Below are 24,534 nucleotides of genomic sequence, written 5' to 3'. Positions count from 1 at the left end.
ATATTTTTTCATTCCTCTCTTGGTAATACTGTTTCAATTCTTTAAGTATTAATGCAGTCAAAAATCAAGAAATGAATCCTGGTATATAAATACTTTAAATACCATGGATGGCTCATAATAATATTAGGTTACAAGTTAACGAGGACTTAGAGACTAAAAATACTATGGTCAAGTTACAAAAAATATATTGTCATAAAAATTTTTAAACCAACTACTGCGGCATATTTTATTCTTTTTGCTATTGGTGAACTCATATTAGGATTTACCAATATGATCTTAATGAAAAATTAAGGATTATTATTTTCTTTTGCCAAGTGCAAACTAATGGTTTATTTTTGTCTTGGCACCACTAAGAAGAGAAAAACTATATATGAGTTTATTTAAAATATTTCATTTTTTAAATGTTTACTTTTTTATTTTGAGAGAGAGAGAACGTGTATGCATGTGCAAGCAGAGTGGCAGAGAGAGAGAGACAGAGAATCCCAAAAAGCAGGCTCTGCCCGATGCAGGGCTCAATCTCATAAATTGTGAGATCATGACCTGAGCTGAAATCAAGAGTCTAGTGCTTAACCAACTGAGCCATCCAAGCACCCCTGGAATCTTTCATTCTTATGAATAGCTTCTTTTTAAAATATGTAAATATTTCTATTTATTAACATAGTATAATTTTTTGTAACTTTTTCTAAACCTTAGCTCAAAATGTTTTAGAACATAACATGGAAGGGAATATGAAATGACTTTTTAACAATGCACTGAATAATAAGCATTGATTGCAAACCTCCAAAACAGCATTGTACCAAAAGCCCAACATACACAGATGGCCTTGACATCTAGGGTAGGGGTGGGCAAACTACTGCCCACACACCAAATGTAGACTAGGACCTGTTTGTATGGGTTTCTACCTAATATATTTTAATTTTTAAAGTCAAAAAAAGAATATGCAACTGAGACAGCATGTAGCTTGGAAAGCCTAAAATACTTATCACGTGGCCTTTAAGAGAATTTGTTTAAATTTTTAAAAATGTTTATTTTTGAAAGAGAGAGCGAGCGAGAGTGAGAGCCAGTGAGAGAGAGAGAGAGAGAGAGAGAGAGAGAGCATTAACAAAGGAGTGGCAGAGAGAGAGAGAGGGAGACACAGAATCCAAGCAGGCTCCTGGCTCGGAGCTGTGAGCACAGAGCTGGATGTGGGGTTTGAACTCACCAACTGCGAGATCATGACCTGAGCCAAAGTCAGATGCTGACTGAGCCACAATCCCTGGTCTAAGAGCTCATAATATTGTCAGAGAAATAATATTTGCACATGTTCAATAATTAGTGAGAAACATAGAATTATATAATCGAGTACTAAATCATATAGAATGCACAAAAGGAAGGTGGGAATTGAGAGAAAAGAGGCATGAATCATTGCGGTCAAAATTACTAGGGAAAGTCCATGTAGATGATCACCTTTCTTGGTGTCGTGAATGACTTGGGGATCAGATTCTGATTCAGCAGTCAGGGATAGGCTCAACGTTCTGCATTTCTAATAAGGTCTCAGGTGAAACCGGTAGCTCTTCCACACACTACGCTTTGAATAGCAATGACTAAAAGGACAGGGATATTTGGAAATGTGAAGAGCAGCATGTAAAGGGGCCTGCCTGTTGATGCACTTAGAAGCCATAGTAACAGGCTTAGGAAAATAGTTCAACAGCAGAACAAATGTACGTGTGTTTTCCATACATTTCATGCCGATGAGATGACAACCCCAAGGGCCCAATTTTCCCCAACACCGTTACCCAGAATATTGATACTAGACCAAAGCCAAAAGAGTCCTTTACATTCACTTGAAATACACCAATCATTTTTTCCATTAGCCTGAAAGACAGGAAAAGCTGTGTTGAAAGGAAAATTTCCTTATGTTGGTAACTGAATTGATAGGAGGAGTTACTTTGCAATATAAATTTTGCAATTTAACTACTTTTCTATACTTTTACATTCACATTGATCTAAAATGTTATTTAAAACTTTAATGTTTTAAATGCTGTAATCTCACTCCTAAACAATCAAAAACTATTTTAAGCTCTGGCCAGAATATTCTATACAAATGAACCATTCACTAAAAGAACCATTTGCCTCTAGGACACTTCTAGCATTCCCAAAAGAATGCATTTGGCTGAGCTAATCTAAACACTATTAATTGCTGTCAAAATTTTAAGAAGATTTTATTATTTTATTTACTGGAAAATAAACAAATTTGTAATAGTCTCAAGTACAGTTTAGGAGTGTTTTAAGTTAAAATTATGGTGGCAGAGTGAATGATCTGGATTCTGCTGCTTGGAAAAAGAGTCAAGCACAATCTTTAAAATTAGGCCATCTTCCTGCTATTCATAAAAGCAGAAACACATAGAGGCGCCTGGGTGGCTCAGTGGGTTAAGCATCAGACTTTGGCTCAGGTCATCATCTTGTGGTTCCTGGGTTCAGGTCCTGCACTGGGCTCTGTGCTGACAGCTCAGAGCCTGGAGCCAGCTTCAGATTCTGTGTTTCTCTCTCATTCCCTCCCCTGCTTGTGGTCTGTCTGTCTGTCTGTCTCTGTCTCTCCCTCTCTCTCTCTCAAGAATAAATTTAAAAAAATTAAAAAAAAAGATTAGGAAAAAAAAGCAGAAACACATAGATGACAACTAGATTCCATTATAGTCAGGGAAAAGAATTCAGCCTGAATAAGACATTTTGGGGCTGCTCAGGTTTCTCCCCCCTTCCCCCCACCTCCGTTTTCACTTAAAGTAATAAAAGAAAATATCTTTTTAAATTACCTCTTTGACACCCACAGCCATTATTCCTGGGTAGATATAGGCCCAATGGGGGTTGCAACCGAAATAATCAGTGGCATTGAATTCAATTAGTGGTACTGCTAAGTGGTGCCTGCAGAAAGCATGGTGTACAAAAAATATGTCCCACTCCAGAATTGAGTAACCTCCTTTGCTTCTTTCCTCTCTCCCACATCTACAGAAAGATCTCCCAAGGGTCACTTAGTTAGAAAGGGTCCCTTCCTACTTGGAGCTAGCTTTCCCAGCAACCTTCTAATTTCTCAGCCCTAGGAAAATGCCCAGGCTTTCCTTTCCTTTAACATTTATAGCTTGGTTTCATTTTTAATCCTGTAACATACAGAGTAGGACTCTCTAGGTCCAGTTCTGAGCTCAGTCACTGAATTGAGAGACTTAAAACTGATGAAAGCTTAAACAAATAGGTAATATGAAGAAAAACTGAAGGAACTGAGAGTTACTTAAACTGGAGAAAGGAGAATGAGAGGTAAGAGTATCAGTGATGTACTGTAAGCAGCTGATTCTACCTCTTAAAAGCTGATTGTTAAACTTTTAGGAATTATGCTAGCTAATTGTTAAACACAGCCATTAACCAAAAGTAAATTCTATAATCTTACATATTACAAACAAAAGGAATACAAAGGGGCACAAGAAAACTTTTGGAGTGATGGATAAATGTATTCATTATCTTGATTGTGGTGAAGATATCAGGAAGTGTGTAAGGTAGAGTGATTATCAAAACATTCCAAATCTTGTTTATTTCCTTATGAAATTTTATGTAAGATTTAAATGAACCTATTCTTAGTAATCAAATCCTTCATTTTTCTCATGGGATCTGTTCTTACATAGACAGTGGTGGAAATTTAGAATCGCTCTTTTAGAGAATGAAAGTATGTGTTCTGCTGGTCAGGGATACTTTGTCGTGTGCCATTGAAAGCTCACCTGGTGACTATTGCTACATGATGGCACAGTGGGAAACCTCTCCAACCTAGTAAACAGCTAGCTCACTTGTAGGAGCTAAGAAAGCAAGTGGCATAATTGACTCAAAGTTGGAGGCCAGCAAGGAAAGGCTATTGGAGGGTTGAGAAGATAAGGAAATAATGGAAAGTATTAAAAGAGGTTGAAACATCATCCTGGAGTATGGGTTGGAAAGAGAAACAAATACAGTCTATATTTTCTAAACTTTTAGGTCTTTTTAACAATAGCGAGACAAGAGATGTAAAAATATAAAAATAAAGTGATTTCAGATGACAGTGCTCACTATAATTTGTCTCAGATTCAGATGAATCGCTGAAGTATTTTAGCTCTCAACTCATCTTTAAATGGGATTCTGTTACATTCTATTTTGAACTTTTCAAAATAATATTCCCTTATTATAAAAAGTTGCCTAAATCATTTATAATTAAGCGTGATTTTGCCAAAGTTTACAGTAACCATCTTGTCCTTGAGAATAGTTTTGGTATTGTGCTTTGCAAACAGCATTTAAAGTAAATGCATTTAGCAGCTGGCATTTCTGTGTTCCCAATTCGTGCCTTCTAATAAAAACTGAGAAACAATTAGACTGTAACCATTGATCCCAAGCTTTGTTTTAGTTCAGATTTGTGGATCTAAGGAGTACAGACTAACTGGCATTAGCTAGCTCAAAGAAAGAAAGTTCACTGTAGGGCTTGTTTTGAACAAGAAAAGACCGGAATTACAATAGAACCTGGCCTTGGGACACTGGAGTGAATGGTTGTTCAGTTTCCAAGTTATCTGGAATCTACATACTCATTGCAATGGTCCTGTCAGGTACCACCGCTCCTTTTTCCTATTCTACTATCTGTAGGCTTTCACATAGTTTGTGCTCCACCCCCCCACCCCCCCACCGCTTCATGTTTTTTGCACAAGGGACTCTAACAAATTCTTACTTCAAATTTCCAAGAAATAGGATTGTCTCAATGTATCTTTTGTGATAGTCAGAGGTAGATAGCTAGCCTATGGGTTGGTTCCCAAAGTGCACACTCTAGTTCAATCAGTTTTACCTGCCGGGGACCAGCTGGTGGGACTAAAGTATTCTATGCAGCAGTGGCTCTTGATGAAGCAGTTCCCTCAGAAGGATGCGCATGGTAGGTGATTTAATTACAATTGGTAGTAGGTCAGGACTAAAGAAAAATAAACACCATACGTACCCAGGCTCATTTGGGGGTATATTTTAGAAGCATAACAACAAGACTGTAAAGAAAATTCTCTACTCATTCTGTTGTCTGTTCAGATTCTGCCAATTGTATCTGATATTTTCAGAGCTGGGGCAGGGCTCTACATACACACTGTGCTACATAATAGCACATTATGATTTTTATTATTTTTTTTCCTTGAAACAAAGACTTCTCACAATTATTAATCCATCCAGCAGATAGTATCATTGTGATATAAGTGACAAGGCAATCATTCCACATAAAAACTAACAGACTCTTGATTATTTTTTGTTTAATAATCACTGGCAAGCTTATGGATAATTCTTGCAAGTAAACAAGTAAGAGTTCAACTTTGGTTTATTAAAAAGTTTTTAGTTGTATTAAACCTTATTTATATGTACATCATATTCAAATGCCTAGAAATGCTAAGTTTGGGCATATTTAATCATATTGCATTCAAATGTCTAAGAGAGCTATCTTTTGTTTTTTAAAAACATTTCATCAAGCAGTTAATTGTACTGTACTTATTTCAAGAGCTATATTTAGGAAGTACATTTAATTTGAACTACATTTAGAAATGTAACAGATTGTGTGAATTAAGTAATTCGAAGCTAAAACTTATCATAGCTTCCTACCACATAATGATTACAATCACAGCCATCTTGGGCATGCTAAGGCAACAACACATGTCTGTTTTTTGGGCTTCAGTTGTTTCTTTTTACAAAGGTTACTTTGGCACAATAGAATTTGGACAGTTATGGGCAGTTATTCATTGTTATTTCATTTGCAGTATTAATATGCTTTAAAGGATTACCAGATGGTTATTACTCCTATAGGCAATATTAAATTCTTCAAACTCTTAATCATTTTCTAAGTGTGAGTTGGATATTTTTCTGGTAAATTAAGTCTTTTAGACAGCTCTGATGCCATCTATTTAATAAAGTGTTGTAGTGAATATGAACCTTTTTTTCCTGCTTCTGGGATTCTTAGCCAGTTGATAGGTAGGTAGGAGGGATGTCACTATTCCCACTAATTTAAACAATTGGAGTTTCAGTTTACTGTGAATTTTAAGAGATGTAACCTTCCAAGCAGTCTCATACAGTTACAAATACATAAAACTAAATAATTGTTTTAAAATATGGAGATTAAAAATAATCATGGCAAGGGAAATATTAGTAGGAAGTCAAGGACTGAGGAAAAAGAATGGAAATACTTGGTCACAATGGTTTATATAATGGCTAAAAGTGAACTTCAAATTTAGTTCTAGGATTTCTGTCAGCCAAACTGAAGAATGAAAATAGAGTAAATTACAAAGAAGAAATACATTTCACTTCCTCCGTGGAAACAAAGATTTTTGCCTTACGTTAAGTTTTAAAAATATTTTATTGTAAATACAATGTATACAAACAAAAGCACACAAAACAACATATTCAGCTCAATGAATTATCACAAAGTCACAACTAAAACAAGACAACAAAGCCAACACACCAGATCACCCACACCTCCATTCTCTTCTGATCCTTGTCCCTTCTCTCCTCCCCAAAGTAACCATTTTCCTGACTTTCATGGTAATCACTTCCTTGATTGTTCTTTATAATTTTAACAGATAAACTTATATCCCTATATAATACCTTGCCTGTTTACATTTGTGTAAATGGAATTATATAGTATTCTTGGGAAGGAAGAGCCTGGGAGTCTGGCCTCTTTTGATCCACTTTACGAGATTTTCTACATTGTTGCAAGGAGTTGTAATTCTTGTTTTCAGTTGCTGTGCAGCATTTTGTTGAGCAACTATAGCTCAATTATATTTACCCACTGTACTCCTGAAGGGCATTTGGTTGGCTTCCAGTTTGGGGTAGTTTTGAAAATTACTGCTAAAAAACATTTTTCTAACATGTATCTTGATGCACAGTCCATGCATTTCCATTGGTTATATTTCTAGGAGTGGGACTGCTAGACCAAAACCTGTTTTCCAAAGTTGTACCAAATTACTCTCAGCAGCAGTATGCAACTGTTCCCACTGGTTGGGTCCACAGGCTCTGGGTCCTGCACACGCAATCAAGGTGTCGGCTAGTATTGTGGTCTCATCTCTCATTCCTTCCTTGATACCACTATTGTCAGTCTTCTTGATTTTAGCCATTCTGATAGGTGTTGAGGAATATCATGTTAGGGCTCTAATTTTTCCTTTTCCTTATTACAAATGAAGTTGAGCACCTTTATAAAAGTTTGTTCATCAGTGAGATTCTCCCATTGAGGGAGAACACGCTAAAGTATCTGACCTGTTTTTCTTATTGGTGGTCAATCATTTTCTTAGTGATTTATATCACTTATTCATATATTTTATATATGGGCCCTAATTTGGCAAATGGTAAATATCTTCCAATCTGTGCCTTGCCTCCTTTCATTTCCTAATGTTACCTTCGGATAGACCTAAGTTCTCCAGTTATCAATTCATGTAATTAAAATTATACTTATTTTCTTTATATTTGGTGACATTTTTCTTCAATTTAAAAATCATTCCTGTCATTAAGACAATTTATATCATCTCCTAGAACACTAATTATTTTATCTTTTACAATTAAATATACAATCACCTTTCACACGATGTGATTTGGAGTATGGTTTGAGGTAGAGGTTAAGTTTCTTTTTTCCCCCCCAAATGAATATCAAATGGCCCAAGCACTATTTATTATCAAAAAGCCTTCGTCCCACTGCTTAGAAGTGTCATCTTTGTCTTAAATCTAGTGTCCATTTATGTAAAGGTCTGTTTCTGAGCCATCTATCCTGTTTCTTTCATGTTTGTTTCTCCTTTCATAATTGTCACAGTGTCTTAATTACCATAATTTTATAGGTCTTGATACAGGGTACATACCCAACTTTATTAATCTTCAAGAGACCTTCTTGTATTTTTTTTAAGTTTCTTGGTATTTTTGGTGTTTTGCATTTCCATACATTTTAAAACAAACTTGTCATATTACACATTCACACACAACCACACCCACAAACCTACACACATACACCTACTGCAATTTTGAATGGATTTGCATAGTCAATTTGGGAAGAATTGACTGACATAACAGTAACAATATCAAGTCTTGCAACCCATGAATATGGTGTAATCCTCATTCATAGTTGACCTTTGAACAACATGGATTTGAACTGTGCAGGTCCACTTGTACAATTTTTTCTTTTTTTAAAATAAAGACAGCAAAGTACCATCATGTATTTTCCTTATCATTTTCTTAATAACACTTTTTCTATAGCTTACGTTATTGTAATACAGTACATAATACATATACAAAATATGCGTTAATCAGCTTCATGTTATTTGAGGGTTTCTAGTCAACAGCAGGCTACTACTAGTTAAGTTTGGGAGGAATCAAAAGTTAAAGTCAATTTTCAACTATGCAGGGGTCAGCACCCCTAACACTTGTCATACTCAAGGGTCAATTGTAGTTAGGCCATCAATTTCTTTCAAAAATATTTCGTAATTCTCTGTAGGGGTGTTGCAATTTTGGTTAAATTGATTTCTAGTTATTTGAAATTTTGTATGCTATTAGAAATCATACTTCTTTAAAAATCAATGTTATGCTTGTTCTCAATATACTCAGACATAACTGATATTTGAATATCTACTTTGTAGCTGAAATTCCATTAATTTACAAATTTAATTTTTCCTACAGCTTTTGGATTTTTCTAAGCACACGTCACCTATGAAAAATAGCTTAATGCTTTCTTCCTGATAACTTTTATTACTTCATTAAAATTGTAAAACCCACAGCAATCTAAATCTGAGTAATGTGTAATTTCAGTTGTAAATTCAGTAAAGACATGCCAGTAGACTGCATTTCCTATCCAACTCACATGTTCTCACACAACTACTGCAACCAGATCACTATCCCTTAAAATCACTTCCAACCCGGATGAGTCTGAGCAGAGCCCAGCTGGTTTGGAGGCGGGCTGCGGAAGCGCGCGGCCCCGACACCTGATCGCTCCGCCTCTTGCCCGGACGCAGCCAATCAGCGGCCACCTCTTACGGGCGCCCCATCAGCCAAAATGGCGGCGGCCGTTGGCGCCAAGTCCCGTTTGTAGTTCCATTGCTTTACTCCTGTTGCAAAATGTGAAAGGAAGGACGGCTGGCGGAGGGGGGTTATAGGCAATGAGTCGGCGAAGGAAACATGGGGACAGCCCTGGCCTGAAGAACACGCCGCGCAAAGCGGCGGCGGCTGAGGAATGCAGCTCGGTGGTCGAGCCAGGGAAGAGGCGGCTGAGGTCGGCCCGCGGCTCAGGGCTCCGCAGGGCCGGAGAGCGGTCTCCCCAGCCCGTGCCACAACAAGAGCAGCCTCCAGCAGCCGCTTCGTGCAGTAAAAGTAACCCCGAGGGTGAGACGTCGGCAACGCGGCCTCTCCGGGCTTATGCGCTGCAGTCCCGCAGCCCGCTTGCCGTGGAGAAACCTGGGGTGCGGGTGGGGGTTGAGTCTGAAGTGTTTTCTTTCTCTGGGCTGCTCCCCTCGTGAATCCGAAAGGAACTCGACGTCACTACCCCCGAGTTTGAGCTCTGCCCCGTTCGGTTTGACCACTCTCTTGTCTCCGCTGCTACTGGAATTGGGCTTGCGATTTACCAGTTTAAGGAAGGGCGGCTATATCTTGGCTGCTCCTCCAGTCATCAGCAATAGCGGAACGAGGAGAGCCTTCTGATAGACTTCTTGCCTTCAGCTTACCCCAGGGCAATTCTCCCCCTATCCTCCCCCCCACCCCCCAACTTAAAACTTTTTGCCCTGACTTGCTTTAGTGAAGGGATCCTATGAATAGCAGTATCTATCTCTATCCTCAAAGTTTTGGTGATGTTTCACTTCATTATGAATAAACCGGAAGTTCCTGTGTATGCTGTCCCTCAAAGTAGGAAACTAAGGGCCCCCGAATATTCATTCTGGTCAGTTTTTGGTGGTGCATTTTTTTTTTTTTTTAATTTCTGATAAATCCTGGTAGGCACTGCAGTTCACGGAAAAACTCTTTTAACAGTGTGTTCTGAAGAGTCAGCTTTTGTTACCTTGTCTTTAGTTTACTCCCATAAAGCAATTTTGGAAAGCTGCAAAAATCTTTCTTTGTAGAAATTTAAAAGTGAAATTAGAGAAAACTAACCAAGAAATGGGTCGTTAAAGCTTTTTAAAGTAATTACTGTAGGTCAGAGAGAGTTGATGAAAGAGGGCTAACAGTTTTAACGGAAGTTTCTGCTGGGAGCCTTTTGGTTTTTGAACTATATCTATAAATTACAGGTAGTTCCCCAAACCTCTAAGTTCATTGGTAATGAATGGATTATACACTCTAATTATACATTCATAGAGTACTAGTCTGTCTTAAAATACTTGGTATTTACAATGTCAAGTTTGTCAAGTATTACAAGGATTTTTATGTGAAATATTTCAGTTGTGGTTAGAGTAATATCTCTGGGAGGAAATTTTATAATTGGACTATAAAAAGTAATCTAAGGGATATCTGACTTTGGGGTATTATGAAGTAAAGTAATGCTTTGTAATGCAACAATTGTTTTTTAATCTTATTTTACTTAGAAAGGTATGAAACACCAAAGAGAGTGCTGAAAATGGATTTATTGTCATCTACCTTCAGTTCTCCTAATGATCCAGATGGACAGAATGATATCTTTTGGGATCAAAATTCTCCAATGACAAAACAGTTAGGTAATTTATTATTAATTAACGTTTTTATCTAGGTAAATATTTGGTAAATGATTAGGATTTAACTATAGAATTTCAGTTGGGTAGAAGCAGGAACTTTTATACAACAGTTTTTTGAGAATCTTCCATGATTGTTATGATACACTTGTGATGTTGGTGCATAGTGATCTAAGCCATACTAATTAAAATTGTTTTCTAAGAAGTAACTATTTTTAAAAATTAAGTTTTTTTGTTTACAATTTATAGAAATGTCTTTGTTTCTTTAGGTAAAGGAAGAAGAAAACAGATTTACACTACAGATAGTGATGAAATCTCACATATTGTTAATCGTATTGCTCCTCAGGTAAATACTGCTAGTTTTGTAGTTTATTTGAAAACCGTGAAAATTATGCCACTAGGCCCATGTATAGTTCACTTGGATGAAAAATATTTTGTCTTTTACAGTTCTCTCTTCTGAAAATAGAGCAGTAAAGGTTACTTTTACTTTTTCTACTACTGAAATGTAGGTTTTGATAAAAGGGACATAATGTATAATTGGTAATACATATTTTCCTAAGCATGTATCTTTAATTTTTTTAGAGTGATGATTTTTGACTAGAGCTTTGTGTTTATTTTGTTTTTAATGTTCAACAATATGTGACATCATTTTTATTTATTTTAAACTAAAAATTTAAACTTTTAAGTTTGTGTGATTGGTATTTGTTTACTGTCTTTAGCACACTTTTTCCCCATTGAATTGCTCTTCTTAATACTTCTGGATTAGTAAGATCATTGAGCAACACTCATAAATGTGGAAAGAACACTAGATTTGGAGTCAGTTCTCAGTCTACCTCCTTCCTATACTGAGTGACCATAAGCAAATCACTTAAGTTCTCAGAACTTCATTCAGCTATAAATTAGAATTAGTACTTGTCTTGCTCTCCATTGGACTATTAGGAGGATTAAATTAGTTAAAAATTCTTTTTAAACTACAGAGCACTATAAATGTAAGGTTATGTTATAGTTATATATGATAGTTAAATTATTTGTTGTCACAGAATCATCTTCAAAAATTTCTTTCTCTTTATTTCAGTTCCTGTACTGCTTGAATGAAATAGAAATACAAGTTTAGGGGCATCTGGGTGGCTCAGTTGGTTAAGCCTCTGATTCTTAATTTCGGCTCAGGTCATGATCTTGTGTTTATGGGATCAAGCCCCACATGGCGCTCTGTGCTGACTGCACAGAGACTGCTTGGGTTCTCTCTCCCTCTCTCTGCCCCTGCCCTGCTCATACTTTATCTCTCTCAAAGTAAATAAGCTTAAAAAAAAAAAGAAAGAAAAATATAAAGGTTAAGTCAACCTCTGTTCTGACCCTCTTCACTCTCCTCTCTCTTTTTCTTATTTAACAATATTTAAGTCTAGAAAACATACAGTTTTTGATTGATATCTCCCCTGTAGGAAGTATGGGATTTTTCCTTGACATACCCTTGTCAAGGGCTTATTGTTTATGGTAAACAATAGATGGCACTGGGCCCAAACTGTGGTTACAAGGAATCACCATCATCCAGGTGAAAGAGACAGGAAATACAGTTTTCCTTAGTGGCTATAAAACATCCAAAATTACAGTTAGCCAGTCAAAACAACTCTGTTGCTACTAGCTCTACATTCCACGTTTGGCGTGTCATAGAAATTCATTATAAATACGTTCATTAGTTAAATAGCTTTTATGCCATGATACTATTTACTCCATAAGTTAACAATAGATCTTCATTAGTTGTGGGTTTCACATGAAAGAACCATAATAAAATGTGTTTGGGCTGGCCAGTTTAAATTGTGATAAAAAGATAGTTGAGTAAATTACTGGACCCTTTACCTAAGTGGGCTGGAAATAATACCTCACATAAAGAAGTGTCAACAATATGCAAGTTGTAACTCGTGTATAAGAAAAAAATACAGTGCAATTAGTTGCTTTTAAATGTTACTCTTTTCAACTAAGCACTTTTAAAGCCTACAAATGTTTGGTAGTATTAAGGTCTTTTTAAAAGACTGACATTTTCTCATAATGACATATTCATGTTTTTTTTATTTGTAGGTGAGTTACCCCTCAAATACTTATTTAATAAGTCACCTTGATATTTTCAGAGGTGACTTTTTTTAAAAACATGCACTTCCATTTTCAGTGGATAATCATTTCACTTTCTTCAGGGATACTTTTCATATAGTGTTTGTTTGAAGATGTATAGTTTTTCATCATTTTTATATAGCTACATGCTGTATATGCTTTAGGAGTAAATGAAGTAATGTATTCGGATATCTTATATAGCACCTGGATTGTAGCTGGAAACCAATGAACTACGTAATTATTATTAAAGACGTTCTAAAAATATAACAAAATTAATATAAAAACATACATAGAGCCCTTATATATATATATATATAATTGGACATATAAAGCTGTCCTACCTTTATTCTCTAAAAAGTAAATGAATTTTAAAATACTTGGTAAATGGACAGTGTCCATAATTAAATCACTAATAATGTTATTTTCCCTAAAGTCAAGGTGTTGAAACAAAAGTGAAAAATAAACTTACTGATTTACTGGAGTATTTTGTGAAACTAAAATCTACTAGGTTCAACTGGACATCTAAGGAAACTGCTAAACTGCTTGTTGATTAAGGATTCTGAAGTATCAAGTTGTAGAGATTTTTTTATCTAAACCTAGTAAATAAATGTAAACTGATATATTCTTTATGCCTAGCATTTTGTTAGATGTTGAACTTTCATAATCATAAGATCATTCCAAGCCTTCAAGTATCCTATAATCTAGTGATAAGATTATTTTTACCTTGTGTGATATTTATGTTCAGAGTACTATGTTCATTCTAAGTACAACAATAGAGTAGAAACTGGTTAATCTATTTGATTTGTTGGATTGGTTTCTAACGCATAAACTCATTTTCTCATTTTTTGCATGATAAGGTGACTGAAAAGCGTAGCAAAAATATCCAGGATTAAAGTGGCTTTTTCCTATCTTTTATAGTGGTTAAACTTCTTTTTCTCCTTTCTCTACTTATTTTTGTTCCTATCCCTGCCTTATTCTTACCATTAGTTCTAACCTTGCACTTTAAACTTGAGTTAGAGTTAGTTAAGTGTGGTTCTATTGACCTGAATTCAAAGTGTTCCCAATTCAGGTCAACATGGATTGTCCAACTTTAGATAAAGATTATAATGGGGATATGGAGAATAAGGTGATATAAAAAGAATTCCATGTGTATCTCTCTTTATTCTTAAGTCCGTCTCCTTTTGATAACTGCACCTTTACCATTAAATATACATTTGTAAATTAAATTCTTAAAACTAATTTTTTTTGGAAAATAAGGAATTACCAGTTCTAAATATTTTCATTTCCTGAAACATAAATGGATCACTTCTTGCAGCTTGCTTTTGCCATCCTCATTGTTCTGGAACTTGTGTAGTAAGTTATCACCTCACCACAGTTTATTGCTTTAGGAAAATAATTCAGTGTAATTAAAGTTTTTTCTTTTCTTTTTTTTTTTTTTTTTGTGCACATACCTGCTTTCCCTTCTGCCAAAGGATGAAAAACCAACAACAAACTCCATGCTAGGCATGTGGATTGGTGCATCTGCTATTCCTTGTACTCCTAGTGTAGCAAAAGGAAAATCAAGAGCAAAAATCAGCTGCACAAAGTAAGTTCAGACTTTTCAGCTTTTCTAACATTCAGTGGAGTAAATATATTTAATACTCCGTTTTGATTTTGTAAACCTATTAAAATACTTATAAATTACTTTTTAAAATTTTGACATGTAAAATTTTAGCCTTAATAATTGTAACAGTTAAAATTTTGAGTTTTAATATATTAGAAAATATGTTTGATAACAACTGAATACTTATAATGACTCTTAGACGTTTTCTTAGTTATAACTTTTTAAATGTTTAATAGGTTAAGAACACAAACTCAAGAGGAAGAACTTATGAAATTGGCTAAGCAATTTGATAAAAATATGGAAGAGCTAGATGTGATTCAAGAGCAAAAGAAGAGAAATCATGATTTTATCCAGATGATTTCAGAAGCAGAGACTTTAAGTAATTATAAAGATAATGTACAGATGCAGTTATTACATGACATAGTTCCAGAAATAGATAATGCTATAATGAAGAACCCAATGAAAGAAAACACCAAAATGTCTGTGGTAGATGATCAAAATAGTCAGAAGCCATTTGACCAAAATGCTGAAGCAGCTTTTAATGCCATTTTTGATGGCTCTACTCAGAAATGTAGTGGACAGTTCAGCCAAGATCTGTCAGATGCTTTTTTGAACACAAGTAATACTACCTTTGGAAAGAAAGGCGTTTTGAAAGAGGAGAAAATCATTACTAATGAAACTCTGGTCACTGAAAAACTGCCAGATAAAACCCCAGGATCACTTTCTTGTCAAGTAGATACTCCTGGAATGACAGAATCATGTGTGACTTCTTATACTGAGAAGCCAGAAACTTTTAATGAACACCTTGATGCATTTCCTACCAATGATTTTGAGGATGATTGGGAAAACTTACTAAATAATGAACCTTTTGTTATGCAGAATATCAAAATGTGTGAACTTCTCCCTGCTCCTAAAACAGCCCAGATTGCTGATCAAAAGAGAACTTGTAACTTTAACAATAAAAATGATAAACATAAGTCAAGAATGAATACAAGCCTAGATGCCAGGTTAAAGGATTCAAAAATTGTACAAGACCTCCCTTCAAAGACCCATAACAGGGAATTAATAGATTCTGGAAAATATAGATTTTCACTAAATCCAAATGATGAACCAAACACATTACCATCCACCGGATATATAATGAAACTTGATAAATCTTTCAAGAAAATTGTTCAAGACTGTTCAGCTCCATCTAATCTGACAAAAGTAAAAGAAGATATGCATACTAAATTTACTTCTAATGTAAATACTTTTGAAAAGTCTACTTTGAACACAGGATATTCTAAAGAACAAGAAAATAAGTCTATTTTTAATCAGTCTTTTAAAGCACCTGCTAATATAAATCCTTTTGGCTTTGCAACTTTGGGGAATGAAACCAGTGTTTATAATCCAAATCAGACTAATGCATCAAAGTTAGGTTCTTTCTTTGATGATTGGAATGATCCATCATTTGCCAATGAAATTGTTAAAGCATGCCATCAATTAGAGAATACCTGGGAAGCAGATGATGTAGATGATGATTTATTATACAAAGCATGTGATGATATTGAAAGACTAACTCAGCAACAAGACATTAGAAAGGATAGCAAAATATCAGAAAGTACACTTGAGATCAATAATAGTTCCAAACATGGAGCCAAAAACATATTTACTGCATCTAAACAAGAAAGTCAGTTGGTACAATCGAAGGACTTGAATCTGAGCAGCATTTCAGGGCACACATCTTTCACAAATCGCCCACAGTTAAATAAACCAGTAAAGATGGATAAAGGGGAAATCTGTGGAAACTCTCCAACTCTTTTAGGTGCTACAACAAATTTGACAATATATCCTAAGAACTCAAATTGTCATATCAATAATCTGCATTTCTCCTGGAATAACACTGATGTTCCAATACAAGTGAAAAGTCCACAATCAGTTCTTATGGGAAGTTCAGGTTTGAATGTGAGTTCGGATTATAGGAATACAGAAACTGCTACTTACAAGAAGAAATTAAGTACTCCACATCTATCCCATAGTAGTACAACAGATGGAGGAGGTCAGAGTGGCCTTGATGGAGCAGTTAGATTTCCTAAGTATACATTTACAAAGATGAAAAATTCTCATGTTCTTTCCCAGTTTAATCGAAACTGTATACCAGGAAATATTTCTGATATCAAAATTACACAGGGTTTGGAGAAAAATAAAACTGTCAACCCATTTTGTGGGAAGGCTATTCAACAACAGTGTTCGGTGAAACATTCTGAATCTTCGAAACAACCTTCAAAAGGTATGTATAATGTCATTTTCTTTGAAAATTGTCACCTGGGGAAGTAGCTAAATTAGTTATTTGTCGTATTGAATTTGTGTAACATGTAAGATTAAAAAGTATGATATTTAACTAGAATTCCTAAAGTGACTCTTATGAATAATTATGCTGTAATATGCAAAGAGGGCTGATTTAGGTTTTCAAAAGACTGCATCAGATTCTTTCCCAGCTTTAAATTCAGTGACTAGCATATAGTTAGGTACTCAATAAATATTTGTTGAATGTTTTCTGAATTATTTACTGGAAAATTGTACTTTTAGATCTATGTATTCCCAAGAGATTGTTTTTAGTAAATATCTCATTGTTTTAAAACTTGAGTAATTTTACTCCTGTGTTTAGCAAAACATTGAGGTGAACAATATTTGAAAATTCAGAGCATTCTAATTAAACACATTTGCTATGGTGATGATTAGAATTGCAATTTACTTAACTCAGTACAGCCAGTCATCTTTGAGTCTTATGATTCCTCTCCGACAATTCTGTCAAGTTCCATTGTTTCTGCCTCAAAACAATACATCTTAAAATTGTCCGTTTTTCTCACTCTTAACCTCTACTACCCTAATCCAAGCTAGCATTTCTTGACTAGACTACTGTAGTTCTTTTTTATGTCTCTTTCCAATTCTAGTCTCCAAACAGTAGAATTATCTTTTAAAAACAAATAGGCAAACATGGCATTCTTGTGCTTAGCCACAACCTTCAGTGATGGCCATCATCTTTCAAATTTACATTGATCTACAAGGCCCTGGATTATCATGTTCTTAGCCTGCTTGCCTTCTTATTTACCTTACCTACTAAGTAAGCTTCAACTACATTAGCTATCTTTCAGTTCTCAAACAGCATAGTTTCTTTCCTAGTTCAGGAGATCTGACTGTGCTATTCCCAACTAAAAACTATTTCTTCCTGACATTTGACCCCCCAGTCCATTTTTTGGTTGGTGCTTTTTTATCCTTAGGTCTTAGTTTAAGTATGACCTTCTCACAGAGACCTTCCTTGAACAATCTTTTCCTTGTCATTTTCCATCATCTCTCCTATTTCATTTCTTTTATCACAGTTTGCAATTAAGTATTGATTATTGTCTGTCTTATCTATGAATACCTAGACCTACCACAGCATCTGCCACATAGAAGATGTTTAGTAAGTATATGAATGAATATGCAATATTATGTGAAAATCTTTTATTCACTGATACTGTAATCTTTTTTAAAAAGCACTGTATCTGGCATAACTACTTGTACTTCTTAATGTTCAGTTCTTTCTCACAGCCTTAATATTTTTCAGATCCTATTTCCTTCACCAGAAACATAGCCCCCACATGCATATACCAAATCTGCCTGGCCATTTTCCATTTGTCCTTTAAAATACAGTATGTTTTTATTCGCCCCAATAATTTAGGTTCACATTCTCTGGGTTTCTCCAATACCCAGTTTTAACTTCTCTTCTAGCATTTAGTATGCTAGCTTGTAAGTATAGATTTTTTTTAATCAGTCTCCCTCACTTGGGGCTAACATTAGGATTTTTAACTATTATGTAGATCAATGCTAATAAGGTGAGGGAGATTTTATCTTCTTTTAACATTACATCATTGTTTTCTGTTTAGATTCTAGATGGTGTTTTTGTTGGCATTACTGCTACAATTTTCCTATTTAAGTGTTCCCTCCTTTTTTTTTTTTTTTTTTAACTTGTAACAGTAATATGCTGGTTGTTTAAGAAGAAAACAGAATAAGTTAATTTGAAATGAAAAATTAAGTTCTTAATTTCTCTTTTGGTACAGCCATTCCTCAGGGAAACCAGTTAACAATTTAGAATACATCATGTAGCATTTTTGTGCATAAAAATGTCCTTGTGTGTGGTGGTGTGTGTGTGTGTCTGCCTCCACATTTATCAGATGGAATTATATGCTGTGTACCAGTATTTGGCAACTTGGTTTTGCCTTCACTTAATACAGCTATTTTTCTGTTTTACGTATAGATTTCCTTCAGTCCTTTTAATGACTACATAGTATGTCATTAATATGGATGTACCATGATTTATTTAACTGACTGTCTATTGACAGGAAGTTAGTTCAGTTAGGTTGCATTTTTTACATTACAAACAATCCCCCAGTGAATATACTTCTACATAAATTTCTGCATGCTCCTGTGATTGTTATCTGTTAATTACTGATAACTTGATGTAAGAATGTTTTGAAGTTTGGTGGGTATCACCAAATCTTCCCAAAACGTTTCATCAGTTTATATTCTTATCAACACTGACAATGACTATTTCTCTATATTATAGTCTAGATATTTTGAAACTTTAAAAATTGTTAATCTATAATGATTTTTATTTAAATAATTTAACTTTATATTTTAAAAAGTGTAATTAACTGGACCAAATTCTCAACATGAAATTATTTACATATAGTTATAATTATATTAAAGGTTACTAAAGATCTCTCTGGAATATTGGAGTTTTTCCAAAACTACTATCTACTATCCTATCTGCCTTTTTTATAGGTAGATAATCTGTCTTTCAGTTAATCTTATCAATTTTTAAGTTTACTGATAGTATCTAATCTTCTAATTAACATTAATCTTCCTGATATTTTCTGTTGTTTCCACTTTCTTTTACTTTGTTTCCTAGCAAGCTGCTTTCTAGAGAACATCTTTGAGACAAAACTCATTTAACTACTTCATTGTTTTACGGCAGGGTTTGGTAATCCATGGCCCATCCACATCCAGCCCAGAGCCTGTTTCTGTACAGTCTGCAGGCTAAGATGGTTTTCACATTTTAAGAAGTTGAAAAAAATCAAGAGAAAAGTAATACTTCATGACTTCTGAAAATTAGAATTCAAATTTCACTGTCCATAAACAAAGTTTTATTTGAACACAGTCACATTTATATTGTCTGTGGCTGTTTTCATGCTACTATAACAGAGCTGAAGAATTGCAACAAGAGACCATATGACCTTCAGAGGTTGATATATTAACTTTCTGGTCCTTTACAGATTTTTTTTCTGATTTCTGCTTCAGAATAAAGAAGAAGAGCCACTCTTGGGGCAGCTGGGTGGCTCAGTCAGTTGAGCATCAGACTTAGGCTCAGGTCATGATCTCACGGTTCATGAGTTCAAGCTTTGAATCTGCTTCTGTTCTGACAGCTTGGAGCCTGGAGCCTGTTTCAGAATCTGTGTCTCCCTTTCTGCCCTTCCTCCGTTCACGCTTTCTCTCTCTCAAAAATAATAAACATTAGAAAAAAAACACTCTTGCTTTATGCCTTGAAATAGTTTGCCATGTATTTTATTGCAGAATGAGTTAAAGGAAGGACTGGTGATAGAAAAGGATGGCTCTCTCTAAATCAAATTTTCATGGTGTGACTATATCATTAGAAATAATTTTTCCAAGAATTTCACCAAGTCAATTGTAAAACCAGTTTTTGGGAGCTATGTTCTTTTCTGCTGTCATGGATTATTAAGTTGTTTTCCTTACAAACTTATGGTCAGTTGAATGCAACTGTATGTGTGTATTCTGAATTTATTCTGTTTCTCAGCTTTGAGACTAAAATATTAAATGATTAGTCAAGCTAATTATAAAGTTTGTTGTAGCATCTTTCTATAAGGAAAAATAACTACAAATATGTGAGATAGTTTAGGAAATAAGGCATCAGAGTCATGTAGGGAGTGTATCTGAAATATTTATCTCTTACCCTGAATACCCTCTCCCATTTCCAATTATACCAAGAAAGGAAGGGGAGACAGAAAATGTATTTGGGACAAATAATCCCCCTTAGCTAATAAAAGAAATGTCTTATAACAAATTCTGTACCTTTGTCTAGATGTTAGTGTAAATATTTCTCTGCCAATAGCACCACAGATTCTTATTCTCGGAGAGACAAGATTTTACAACATAAACAGTTTTACCAACACAAGGTCACTTAAATATGATAGTCTTAATTTTAAAACATCATTTAAATGAGAAAATATGTTTGCTAAATTTAAAGCTTGATTCTTATTAGTATTATATAGATAATCTAATATTTTAGCTCAAAGTGACTTAACTCTGGAATTAAATTCATTTTATTAGAACCCAGTATTTTGGCAGAGGTAGAATTGGATGTTACTGAAATCAGACTTAATTATTTTCATTTCCTTAATTTAAAACACGTTGTTTATTTTATAGTATATTTACCTAAACTCTATACTAAAATATGCTGCATAGGAATGTCAGAATGCTTCATATTTCTATATATTTAAAAGACATTCAAACTGAAGATTTCATTCAGATATTATACTCTTTGAAATAATCTTTTAAAAATTTTTAAATATTTATTAGAAAGAGAGAGTGAGCATGACTGGGGGGAGGAGCAGACAGACAAAGGGGAGAAAAGGGATCAGAAGCCAGCTCTGTGCTGATAGCAGAGAGCCCAATGCGGGACTCACACTCACAAACTGAACCATGAGATCATGACCTGAGCCAAAGTTAGACACTCAACTGACTAAGACACCCAGGCATCCCTGAAATAATTTTCTAATGTTTATATAGAATGTGTCCTCCAAATAAAAACATCTGAGAATGAATTATATATTTATTGATATGATAGATTTCACTGGATCACTCTAAAACATTTTTCCTGACTGGCTAAAAATGAAAATCTGAGCTCTCTAGAGGGAAAAAAGTTAGCATGGATATTGATAGTAGCTTACAGTAAATGTATACTATTTGAGGTATTGATATCTAAATTCATTATATTTTGACTACCTTTCTGTTGAAGTTTATATAATATTTAAAATCCCAGTTTTTGGGGGTACCGTGGTGGCTCAGTAGGTTAAACATTGCACTTCAGCTCAGGTCATGATCTCATGGTTCTTAAGTTTGAGTCCTGTATAGGCTCTGTGCTGACAGCTCAGAGTTGGAGCCTGCTTCAGATTCTGTGTCTCCCTCTCTCTGCCCCTCCCCTTCTTACACTCTGTCTTTCTCTCTCTCAAAAATCAAACATGAAGAAACTAAAAAGTTAAAGTAAAATCCCAGTTTTTAAAAAATACTCATTTGTCAATTATGTAAGTTAGACTTTATCATTTGTAAGAATTATGTGCTGGGAAGTCAAAATGTACTTTTTTTTTTTTTTTTTTTTTACAAATAGTTTATTGTCAAATTAGTTTCCACATAACACTCAGTGCTCATCCCCCCAAGTGCCCTCCTCCATGCCCATCCCTCCTCCCCCCCACATCTATCAGTCCTCAGTTTAATCAAATGAATTTTATCACACTGAAAGATGTATAAAATAGGAACTGATTGATTAGTGCTTGATTTTCTTTTGGCCTAGAGCACTATATCTGTACATGGAATATCATATTTAGTAGTTCACTGTGATTTAATAGTTATACCAATGTGGCAAGTCTGGATAACAAAAGGGTAAAAAATTAAAACTCATGTTCAGGATGATTTCATAGTCTCTAAAAGTAATATTTATATTTTGTTTAATTTTTAGAGGAAGAAGAGAAAAATAAAAAGTATTCTCCTGAAGAAATTCAAAGAAAAAGACAAGAAGCACTGGTTCGAAGAATGGCCAAAGCACAGGCATCATCTGTAAAGGCAGCTCCTACTTAACTTGATTTCTTTTAAGAAATATTATTTGGAAGACTTAACAAAGACAGTTAATAACTATCTATGATAGGAAATATTCTTTCTTGATTTCTCTGTGAGAAATTTAATGCTGAGCTATAAAGCATGGACTTCTACTTTATTTAATAAATCAGTGTTTGCAATGGTTAATGAAACTTTTCCTTAGAGAGGTATGTGAAAGGAATTGCATATAAGTTTTTAGAAATTCAGGAAAGTTAGCAATTATGGTATAAAATTATGCAGAGTAAAGGAGGTTTTTTTTTTTTTTTTTCAGATATCGTGAATCATCTAAAAATAGGTAGTCTGCTAATTTTTTTATTACAATAACTTCCTAATACAAAGCTTCAGCTTACTAAGTAAATGAGACTTTTTTTTTAATGTTTATTTTTGAGAGACAGAGTGCGGGCAGGAGAGGGTCAGAGAGAGAGGTAGACACAGTCTGAAGCAGGCTCCAGGCTCTGAGCTGTCAGCATGGAGCCTAACGTGGGGCTTGAACTCATGAATCGCAAGATCATGACCTGAGCCAAAGTCGAATGCTTCACCAACTGAGCAACCCAGGTTCCCCAAGAGTTTTTTTAAATAGTTTTACTTTCAATAACTATTTCTTAAAGTTTTTATATATTTCTGAATCTTAAAAATACTTCCATTTTTTGGAATGTGGTTGGTGGGAAATAAGGACTTCAATTTATTTGTAAGGAAATTGCTATTTTCAATTCCTAGTCTGAAATAGATTTTAATTTTCTAAAACATGATGCATTTTGTAAAGTTTCTACTAATTTCAGGGAAAATGCTGATTTAATAAGTTTTGAAAAAAGAAAGTAGACTGGCTATCTAAGTAATATAGCATTATTAACACTTAGAACTGTCAGAAACTTCAGATGTCATCTGGCCTACCTTCTTTATTATATGGGTGAGAAATGAATACTGTTCTGAAAGGAACAAGGCAAGTTAAAGCTGTTCTGTGATGAGAAGGATTGCTCTCATTCTAATAAACACCTAGACAATTATGCCAATTGCTTCAGAGTATTAATTAGTATTTAAAATAACTTGTCTGTAGGAGCATTAATTATTTCATAGTATAAAACAAAAAAAAAATAGTAACTAAAAGTACATTAAGGACAGTTTAATAATAATGCTCATTGTTTCTTGTTTTAAAGAATTCATCATTCCAAGATACAAAAAATGAGAATCTTTCTCTTTTCAGTTTTCCTACAACTATTTAATTTTCCATTGATTACATTTTCTGACTTACTAATTTGTTTTTCTCTGTTACTCTATTTTTTCTATTTGCCTGTATAAAAGTCACTAAACTAGAATTAAAAATCTAAGCAGAGGTCATAAGGGCAGTAAGAATGCTTTGTGTATCCTAAATGGCTTTAGGAGACCTGATGAAAGTTACAGATGTGAAATGCTTATTAGTGTGTTCACCACTATTCTGGTGTCTTAGAGCTATATAGTATCAAAAATAATTAAATGGATTTCAGGGTATTGCTATATAGATATATATCACTTCGAAAACTGTATATTCATGTATATAGTGGAGTAACATATCCTAGGTAACCTTTCTTATTTGTCTAAAAATGTATAATAAAGACTCTAAACATAGGTAAATTTTCTATGTAAGAAAATGACAAACTGAGATTCTTTATTTTTTTCTAAAGTGGCTTCACTGTGTTCTTACTATGCTTTGGATATCTCTTCCTTTGCTTACGCTCTTCCCTTCCTGCCACTTACTTCCTCTATAACCTGTGCCTTTAGCGTATTCTGTCCCTCTTTTAAGACTCACCCTAATAAGTCTCAGTTTCTTTGAAACTCATACCTGACCATTCTCACTGAAATTGATTTCTTTCTGATGATGGTGGTAACACTTCTTAGATGTTTCATGGGACAATCCTGTCATGCCACATATGTTATTCAGGTGTATATGTGCTCTGGAAATATTTTTACAACTTATTTTGCATTTTTTTTGTAGTTTTGCCATATTTTCACACAGCCTATATTGCCATTTACTGAATAATTTTCTTCAAGGGATGCCTTTTCACTTTAAAAGGAAACTTGACAGTACTTATGGCTGGTAGGTAAAATAGTAAGTGGCCCAGCACATTTCAACCTGAACATGATTGGTTTTCCAGGATTACTCTTGCTGTTCAAATTCTCCTTTGCTATCCTGATTCTTCTCTTAGCTGTTGTTGGAAATAGTACGGGTTAGTGGCCCTTTGGTGAGCACACAGAGGGCTGCGTAGTTCCTCTGGCTTGGCA

The 24,534-nt window shown here is 34.6% G+C and overlaps 1 protein-coding gene across 5 annotated transcripts; it reads left to right on the top strand.

The window, feature by feature from the left end:
• The first annotated feature begins 4,831 nt into the window (after nucleotides 1–4,831).
• On the top strand, nucleotides 4,832–22,712 carry ETAA1 (ETAA1 activator of ATR kinase). Of its 5 annotated transcripts, none has more exons than XM_039250908.1 (6): nucleotides 4,832–4,903; nucleotides 10,542–10,670; nucleotides 10,934–11,010; nucleotides 14,240–14,352; nucleotides 14,607–16,639; nucleotides 22,142–22,712. In XM_039250908.1, the coding sequence occupies exons 1-6, from the start codon at nucleotides 4,855–4,857 to the stop codon at nucleotides 22,258–22,260; spliced, it is 2,520 nt and encodes an 839-aa protein (XP_039106839.1). In that variant the 5' UTR covers nucleotides 4,832–4,854; the 3' UTR covers nucleotides 22,261–22,712. The 5 variants fall into 5 exon arrangements, with proteins under 5 accessions (XP_039106839.1, XP_039106837.1, XP_039106838.1 ...); XM_039250906.1 differs by lacking the exon at nucleotides 4,832–4,903 and adding an exon at nucleotides 9,030–9,354; XM_039250907.1 differs by lacking the exons at nucleotides 4,832–4,903; nucleotides 22,142–22,712 and adding exons at nucleotides 9,030–9,354; nucleotides 17,730–18,024.
• Nucleotides 22,713–24,534: the final 1,822 nt, after the last annotated feature.

The sequence above is a fragment of the Hyaena hyaena genome, unplaced genomic scaffold (genome assembly GCF_003009895.1).
Source record: "Hyaena hyaena isolate Hyena2069 unplaced genomic scaffold, ASM300989v1 scaffold_384, whole genome shotgun sequence".
Classification (NCBI taxonomy): Eukaryota; Metazoa; Chordata; class Mammalia; order Carnivora; family Hyaenidae; genus Hyaena; species Hyaena hyaena.
The sequence above is the reverse complement of the archived record's forward strand: the minus strand, read 5'-3'. Positions and strand labels throughout refer to the sequence as shown.